General features: G+C 35.9%; 1 protein-coding gene across 3 annotated transcripts; it reads right to left on the bottom strand.

Annotated features, from left to right (window-relative positions):
• Positions 1-1,566: 1,566 nt before the first annotated feature.
• Positions 1,567-7,656, bottom strand: LOC122010092 (cell division control protein 2 homolog A). Of its 3 annotated transcripts, XM_042566477.1 has the most exons (10): positions 7,459-7,656; positions 7,279-7,325; positions 7,151-7,186; positions 6,893-7,077; positions 6,184-6,304; positions 5,522-5,695; positions 4,086-4,249; positions 3,904-3,991; positions 2,281-2,334; positions 1,567-1,990 (listed from the first exon to the last, which is right to left on the bottom strand). In XM_042566477.1, exons 2-10 carry the CDS (start codon positions 7,288-7,290, stop codon positions 1,901-1,903), a joined length of 924 nt encoding a protein of 307 aa, XP_042422411.1. In that variant the 5' UTR covers positions 7,291-7,325; positions 7,459-7,656; the 3' UTR covers positions 1,567-1,900. The 3 variants fall into 3 exon arrangements, with proteins under 3 accessions (XP_042422411.1, XP_042422413.1, XP_042422412.1); XM_042566479.1 differs by lacking the exon at positions 7,279-7,325 and having other exon boundaries at positions 7,151-7,217; positions 7,459-7,653; XM_042566478.1 differs by lacking the exon at positions 7,279-7,325 and having other exon boundaries at positions 7,459-7,652.
• Positions 7,657-9,261: the final 1,605 nt, after the last annotated feature.

The raw sequence follows: 9,261 nt of genomic DNA, 5'->3' as shown, positions 1-9,261 counted from the left end.
GAAGCGGGGACGGCCGATTTATTAGAGAAAGGATCCGACCCGATAAGTAAATGGTAAATTATCAAATTGCACCCCCAAAATTAAGAATTTTCCATTGGGCGTGTCTAATTCCAAATTTCCTAAAGGGTACCTTTCCTCTCACTCTTTTCCATTTAGATACCTTAATATTTGTAATATTGTAAATGATAGTTTTTAATTTCAAATTTTATGAGCAAAAGTTAGAAGAGCACCCTATTTTTTTGAAATCATCAAAAGGTATTTCCAAGCAATAGCTCATGTATAATTATTTAATTGTTCCCTCGGATGGATCTAGTGAGTAGCGCATGAGATGTTGTCACAATGAGGTCTGTGGTTCGAATCTCGATAAAGCCGAGGTAAATGTCTCCCTTATGTGTTAATCACTATTCCAAAAGTTAGTAGGCGTCCGTGATTTACCTCTTCCGTGTTGGCCCTAGTTGGCCCTGGGATGAGTTGGTGGGGGCGCTGGGGGCGATTGTATTCGTCTTTTGTCACCATATATAATTATTTAATTATCCTCCAGTATGTTGTTCTCGTTATTATTTTATATTCAACAGAATCCCTACCATAGGGTAAAGGTTCAAATTTCGATAAAGCTGAGAAAAAAAATCCTCCCGTACTGGCTAATTATAACTTTTTGTACCTCTTCACAGATAATCGTAGGATCGACTGTGTGAAGATGACCGTATGACAGATTTCACCTTTTGCTACCATTGTCGTTATCTTCTACTTATATTTTTTGGATAAATATAAAACTGGGACACATTGTAGTAATTATGAAATCATAGTAGCTGTGAAGAAGTTATAGCTGTTATGGTTTCGTAATTGCTATAATACATATTTAACATATTCAAAAATATTTTATATTGTATCAATTATGAAATCACAGCTGTTATAATATAGATTCAACATTATTCGTGTACTATTCACGTTGTAATAACTACTATTCTCATAATTATTACAACGTATATTTAACTTGCTTATCTAATATTCATATTACAATCGCTATAAAATTATATTTAATATAACGCGCTCTAGGTTTATGATTTAGATGAAAATATATAGACAGGAGTTGAAAGATAATTATATATGAATTGTTTATGGGATGAAATATCTTTGATTAAAAAAAATCATCAAAGTGGGATGCCTTTTTAATAATTTGGAAAAATGGGATGCCATTTTCTTGTTGGCCGATTTTATTAAAGTCCTAAACACTTTGTGCACATAAGATACTATCGAATTGAATTAAATTGTTTTAAGCTAATACTAATACATACATGGAATTTTAATTAGACAAGTTATACATTTGATCCTCTATTAATATTTAAATAAATTTTATCTTTATTTTATTATTATTAATTAGTTATTTTAAAATTTACTCTTCCTCATTTAATATATATATATATATATATATAGAGAGAGAGAGAGAGAGAGAGAGAGAGAGAGAGATAATTTAACTAAATATTTAAAATTCATAATCTTCCACACCCAAATGTGAAGTGTCATGGAAATGTTAATCTCATCACCAACAGAATGAGAAACCAGAGCTTGTACCTGAAAGAAACTTCTTGCAAGCTAAACATACAAATACTTCAACCACACAGTGAATATGCTTATATGAAAAGGTCAAGTATAGGTTCAAAGAAATATATTAGTCTCACACAGAGATACAGAAGTGGAGTCAAACTTTTCTCTTGGCTGAAGAACAGGTGGAGTGAGCCACATCTTTGTGCCAATGGAGATCTTTTAGTTCGAGACACAGATCCTGTCCGGCGAAGAATGCTAGCAAGCTTCAAGTAGAGAAACTATCGATGATTATAACAATAACCATGGCAGAGAGGTTAACAAGGCTGCAAAATTTCGATGAATTAACCAATATTGCTCATGGCACCAGTCCAAGATCATTGAAGTACTCGTGCTCCAAAGCCTGACGAGCTGAGATTCTCTTACTGGGGTCTAAAATGAGCATTCTCTGGTAACCAAGGCATTAATAGGGGATTAGCAACAAGAGATGCATATCATTTCTGCAAATACAAGGTATCTTATGTACATAGGGCATTGATCTCGGAGATGTATGCCTTTATTTAAATAGATATCGTCCCAACAACTAGGAAGATCAGCAACCTATTTCTGGAATTTCATAATTGAACACAAGCTTGAACTCGTAGAATCTAATCAGACAATGCCAATTACCAGCACTTACTATGATTTAAGTGGAATTACATTTCTTAGACATGTTGCAATCAAAGAAGTAGGACTTACAGAGAGAAGATCAATCCCTGGAGCTCCAAGATTAGGAACCACTGTTGCCAGATCCTGCACAGCAGATTAAATCTCATTAAGAGCAAATCGGCGGATAATCCATGTCATAACAACTGTGCTACAAAGGCAAGATAAAGACTGATTCAGTTTGCTTTGCGGTTGCTTACAATGAATGATTAGCTGATAAATGCCATGTCTTGGCCATATGGAAGACGGAAATGGAGATAAGATTGTGTGCATCTCAATGTTGTAAACTCATGATGCTCATATTAATTAACATGCACGACAAGTGTGGCCAGATGATAAGGAAAATATCATGAGAAAAGGAAATTCCCAGTTATGAAACTTATTTCCAGTAGATATGATTCTTTTCCATATCTTTTGCTAGTGACTATATAACAGGAAGAAAATAGAAGCCTAGGAGTCATGCTTCTGAAAGAGACAATCTTTAGTTAGTAGTGTTGGAGTTATTCTTGTCATTTCATAGTTATTAAGTTTGTTTAGCCCCTAAATCAATTTGGCTACTCAGAGGTCTGTATAAAGAGACTTGTATAAATCTTTTGGGATCATGAAAGATGATTTAAAATTTTATTTTATGGTGTGGTCGCCAACCTCTTAAGTGCTATGTTTACTCTAAAGTGCGGATGAGGAAGGGAAAGTAATCTATGGTGGAAAATTATCCTCGGACGAAGAAAATAGAAAGGGTGAAGAAAACTCTTCCTTTGCACGCTTGTTTATCTTGATAGAGGAAGGTGGATACATGCGATATAATTTTGTCAATAAAAAAGGAAACATGAGTCATTTTTATGTACATGGTGTAATTTTGTGAGTTAAAAAGGGTACATGCGTCATTTTTTTTTTTTGGAATATGGTGTAATTTTGTGAATGAAAAGAGGCACATGCGTCATTTTGTTTCCATCTGTTGCTTTCCGTCCGATTTTGAGGTGATCGATTTTGGCTCCAAAAATATCCGCTAATGGATTGCGTTTCTCTTCCCTCTAAAAATTTTAATGAAGTAAACGACAAAAACTTTTCTACCGAAACTTTTCCTTAATTTTACTTTCCGCTCTCCCAAATAAACTGACCCTTAAAGTGTGATTGCTAGGGGAAGCCTAGGAGTGGTTGCCTAGATCCTCTATTGTCCCTCTTCCTCTCCTTCCTTAAAGTCAGGACCACTCTTATCTTTAATCCTAAGCTAAATAGTTGAGTTTTCCTTAATGTTTCAGCTGCAAAATATCCTGCATTAACAAGTAGTGATAAACCACTTTCTTTTCTCTATCCAATCCTGGTGGCAAAAAGGTAATTCGCTCACCCCAACACCACCGCTAGCCCATTCCAAGCAACACGGAAGAGATAAATCACGAATGACTACTAGCCCGGGCAATTGAATATCGCATGGGGGAGGGCAGACACTCGGCTACTAGACGAGATTTGATCCCAGATCTCATGGTGGCAATACCACCATGCGTTAGCCAACTGTCTGTCTATACCGAGAGGACTTCTCTATCCAATCCTAATTATAGGCATGGAGAAGTGACATAGCATTAAGCAGCCACTTTCTAGAAATTTTAATGATTGACGATTTCTAAGGCCAAGATGTGGAAAGGAATCCTTGTTACATACCTTAGATTGCCACTTGGGAAAAGCAGACTTGAAGTCAGGTAAGGAAGTAACTCCAGGCCAAGTTTCTTCATTTGGGGTACCCAAGATTCTGTAAAAAAATAATAAAAAGGCAGAAAGCTTGTTAGGCACACAGTACCTGACTTTAGAATCGAAAAATTTTCAGCACTAGAATAATACAAAACCTGAATATCTTAAACAATTCATCAATCTCTGAGTCACCAGGGAACAATGGTTGCTGATTCACCATTTCAGCAAAAATACAGCCCACTGACCACACATCAACAGGTGTAGAATATTGTCTGGATCCAAGGAGGATTTCTGGAGCTCTATACCAAAGCGTTACTACCTAAAGTATGAAAACAAAATCACAGCAGACACATGAGACTTGGAAAGTCTATCATTGAGAATGTATAAATCTCAATAGTGGGTGAGAATGTAGACTGAAACCACTTGGATGTAGAGAGGCTCTCAGCCCCTATGATGGGCTAGGGAGGAACTAAACTAAATATAACCCTAGGTCTGAACCTGCCCAAGCTGGCTCAAACAATGCCTTTGAAATAAAAACTGGTTCAGCTTTTCTGCTATGAAAATGTTGTAGTTTAAGGTTTGAAGACATTGAAGTTTGAAGTGATTGTGCCTCGTTACGATCAGCCGTTCTGTTCTGTGTCTCACGTTGCCTTGAGAAGCTCCAAATCACTAGAGCACTTGGTACCTTTATCAAGCTTCTAGGATTCCCCCACCCACACACAATGCAAGGGAAATATAATACTCGGTGCATGGGTAAAAATATTAAGTAGAAACTATGCAAAAAACTTAAAATGACAATTTTACTAGAACCTTAATGTACAAAATATATGTTACATAATATGCAACGGTAGTATAAAAAAAATGATTAAAGCCACATATTCTTCAATTTGCTTTGTTGAACTAAATCTCATTTTAAATGACTAGAAAAAGATTATCTTAGTTTCTCAACAAGTGGAAAACTTCAGGCAAGTGTTTTGACCAAAATACAACTTTTATTATTTTATGAAAAAAATAATAGAGAAGACAAAAATTAGCATATTGACTCTAACATTTGTTTCATTGTTGTTGTATCATATTTTTTTTATTTATGACCAAAATAGCCATTTTATGATTTTATGCATAAACTATATATAACTACTATATTGTCAACAATTTTTATTTTTATTTCTAATTTTTTGGATCAAAATACCAATTCTATTTTAAGCATAAATAATTAAAAGTTTAAGCATATTAAAGAACATTCTGGACAATGAACTTTGTTGAACCCAATGCACTTTTAAATGATAGGAAGTTAATAGCAGACTATCAATGTTAACCAATGTAACAATCGCATATGCCTAGCCCAATCAATTGGAATTTTCTGATAATGTGATCCTGTGTGGGGGTTTCATATTCCATGTATCAAATCTGTCCTAGCCCCTTAATAACATAAAAATTGCAGAATGGGTTTAATATTAAGCTCAGTGTTCTAAAAGTAAATTTTGATCAGAATGAGCTTCATTTCCTTAGAAACAATGCACACTTAGCTTTATAGAATATTTGAGTATATATCCAAAGGGAAAAGTAAAAGTAATATGATGAAAAGTAGCACCTCGTGTGTGAATGTCCGAACTGGAATGCCAAAAGCTCTAGAAAGCCCAAAGTCTGCAAGCTTCAATGCATTAGTTCTTCGATCAATCAAAAGATTTTGAGGCTTCAGATCTCGATGAAGAACCCTATGAGAATGACAGTAGGCAATACCACGAAGCATTTGATACAAATAAGTCTGCACATGCATAAGAAATTAAAGACAAATATCATACATATAGCTGCAGAACCATATCTCCAACAATCTGAAACTTTTACATCATATAAACAAATAATTAACTTATATTTGTGGTTAGAACTGCGAATTTTGAATAATCTTCTCCCCTTATTCACTCATTGGCATTGCATGTTCTAGCAGAAAGTAATTTATTTCTAGATTTGAGAAAAATTTGAACTCGCAGACAGAAATATATTGACCACAGCCCACTGAAGATCTTATATGTTGACCGTAAAAGATAGTTATGTTAGAATGCATTCCAAATAACTGCTAAATTCAGATGTTCACATGTCCTTCAACAAAACCTTGAACTGCCTCGACGTAGCTTTTTCCAGTTATTCTTCACCAAGATGTTTTGGAAAATATTCATGCTAAAAAACATTGAAAGCGAGTAATCCAAGCATCATGTAACATAAACCAAGACAGACTAAACAAGGAAAACAACTCACTTTAACTAATCGTGGATCTTTAGCAAGTTCTGGGCAAGAGTCCATGTGCTTCTTCAAGTCTAAGTCAAGATACTCAAAAACTAAATAAATTCGTTTGTCGCTGTGGACTACATCCTGCAATCTGCTGGTTCAATAGAATGATCAAAATCACCAAAACACAGAGGTTTCTAAATAGTGTCACAAACAATTATAATTTCTGGTTGCATATGAACAAGCGCGATAAAAAAATACAAGTAGATTAAGAAAGTTGTTTTAGCTTCAAATTTCTAATGCAGCTTTGAAGAGATAGTAGAAAGATCCGCATTTAGCTGATCTAGAATATCCAAACTATGAAAATCCTTCATCCTTCATCTAATCATTAATTCAATCCCTTCTGAATGCTGAGCACGAGGCTGACATGCTAGATCAAAATCCAACGCATGATCAATTTAGTTCTATCTGATCCCCTAAACTTCAAGTATCAGGCAAGTCCTCTTTGGCAACATGGCCATTGAATCATGTACCACTGGTAAAATTTACACACTTAGTAAGAAAGTTAAATAATAAACTAATAAATCCTAGCAAACTGTTATAGATACTACCGTAACGAACTAAAAAAAAAACATTGTTAGTCAAAGCATACATACAGAAAGCCATCTAGGAAGATTTGATTACGAAGGATTAAAAACTTAGCGAGACCTAAATGGAAAAGCTCAGAAGGAATAAAGACCTGACAATGTTGCTGTGCTGCATTTCTTTCAGCAGAGAGATCTCTCTTATGGCAGTACTTGGAACCCCCTCGTCTTCATTCTCCAGCCGGATCTTCTTCAGAGCTATCGTCTCGTTAGTGAGACGATCCCGAGCCTTGTACACCACCCCGTAAGTCCCCTCCCCAATCTTTTCCACCTTCTCATACTGCTACCAAAACCCCTCATTTCACAACCCGGAAAATAAAACATCAAAACCTTGGTTTACGAGAAGCGCTCACCTGGTCCATTCTATTCCCAGAAAAGCGGCGCTCCTCCTGGCACACCAAAGTCACGAAAGTCAAAGACCTAGAGAGAGAGAGAGAGAGTTGAAAAAGAAAGAGCTTTTATTGACTCCAAGCGGCTTAACCGATTCCAACATTGATGAACCGAAACAAGCAACCAATCCTCCAGTCACTGATCAGCCCCAACAGGCGAAAGGGATGGCATTTCGACAGGCGAAACCAAACCAAATCAAATCACCACCCCGAAAGTAGATGACCGGAAAAAGGGACAATCCAAGACAATAGCATAGAGGAAGCAGGCTCACCGAGAAGGCGGATGATCGGAGAAGTGCGATCGGCCTCCGAAGCAGTCAACAGGCAGAGAGTAGAGCGGGGAAGGGCAAGAATGGAGGGACAGCGACAGGCAGCGGGAGACGCGGGAGAGGGAGAGCTCGCATCGGTCTCTCTACTTCGCGGCGCCGTGGCTGTTGCCCTGGTTAAATGCCTTGGGTAATGTCGGGGCAGACGATCGGGTGTCCAGGACGAGACAGGAACTCATCGGAACTACTCGGCGGTCCCCGCGGACCATTGCGCTGAAAGTGACACGTCTGCTTTTCAGCGGAAGAAGGCATTGGGTCGAGAGATCTTTATATTGCTTTTGAGAAATTATATTCTTAAAAAAAATTCTTAAGGATAAATATATAAATAATGAAATCCATGAAAAATAAAATGATATGATTCATCATTTATGTGTCTATTCTTAAGAATTTTTCTTAAGAATTTTCATCATAGTTCATTACTTTTTACGATCATAAGATGCTCTCTTGCATGTATTAATATAGTTGAGATCCTTTGGACCGTAATCTATTTAGTCCATTTTTAAATTAGAGATTGTTCATAGATGAAATTTTAGGGATCGAATCCTCTGATCTGTTCCTAGATCAGGACAAGAGAATTGGTGGGAAGTAATTGCCCCCAGTAGGGGACTATTATCCCCGTCAATGTAAAGGCTGGACCATGGATTTGTCCAACCTTTACAGATAAGAGGATCCGCATTTGTATAATAGGTGGGAGTCCATAAAACCTCATCTATGAATGAATTGGTCCATCCTCTGAATCGCACTTTACGATCCAACGGATCCGTACTCGTATGGGTGAGGATGAATGATCCACATTTGTAAAATAAATGGAGATTATCTATCCCCACTAATATATATAAAGAAAAAATCCTTTAAATCGTAAAAGTAATCTAGAGGATGCCGCCTCTCGTTGGACCACGGATATCAAAATACATACTTAAATTTTATATTTATCAAAACTCATAATTATTTTCTATTATATTTTGTTTATTAGTAGTCGATTGTCTATGACTCATTAATCTATTATTATATGGATAATTACTATCCAATTGACTGCTAAATTTCTTATGCTCTTATTGTGTGACAGAGCTAGCTCGTAATAAAATACTTTAAAGTTGTGTCAAGTTTAAAAATTTATAACTCTCTATATAAACTTGTGGACATAGTTATAGTTAGGAAGCTGTAAATAGTTCAAATGAGCTTGGTTTGGAGTATTTTTATGTCATAAATGAATTTTAATCAAAATTCATCAATGATCTTAGAAATCTTAAAATAATTTTAAACTATAACCATTCATTCTTATTTCTTAGGGCATTTCCAACCGTCAGTGGGTTTTTAACTTTTTCTTGTGACCCCGTAACAAATGAGGAAAGAGACTTAGACGTTTGGTTTGAAATATCAAACTCAACTTCTTAATTTTTGATGACATATAAGAAAGATAAAATGAAATAACTTGAGAAAAACCTCCATTGGAAATGCTCTTAGGAGTCTCCTAAACTTAACTATACTCTCAAACTTGCATTTTACCATCTATAGCTGTGAGCAATCATAGTTACTTACCAATACCATTAAAGGATTTTTATGACTCCTCCTATTCAAATCATATCAAATATTGAAATCCTGAACACTATAGGGTCATCGGTTCACTAATTGCCAAACCTCCAAATCACTTAATCAAGAGTACTACCTTCCTAGGAGCCTCTTATGTGTAACTATGCCCTTAAACTTGGATTCCACAATCTAAATTAAAAAATATGTATTTTTGAAAGT

Source organism: Zingiber officinale, chromosome 8A (assembly GCF_018446385.1).
Source record: "Zingiber officinale cultivar Zhangliang chromosome 8A, Zo_v1.1, whole genome shotgun sequence".
NCBI classification, from domain to species: domain Eukaryota; kingdom Viridiplantae; phylum Streptophyta; class Magnoliopsida; order Zingiberales; family Zingiberaceae; genus Zingiber; species Zingiber officinale.
The sequence above is the reverse complement of the archived record's forward strand: the minus strand, read 5'-3'. Positions and strand labels throughout refer to the sequence as shown.

Coding starts and splice junctions, on each gene's coding strand:
- LOC122010092 (XM_042566477.1), bottom strand. Junction 7,078..7,150: donor CTGGGAATAGAATGGACCAG/GTGAGCGCTTCT, acceptor TTTTGGTAGCAG/TATGAGAAGGTGGAAAAGAT. Junction 1,991..2,280: donor CAGGGATTGATCTTCTCTCT/GTAAGTCCTACT, acceptor CTTGGTTACCAG/AGAATGCTCATTTTAGACCC.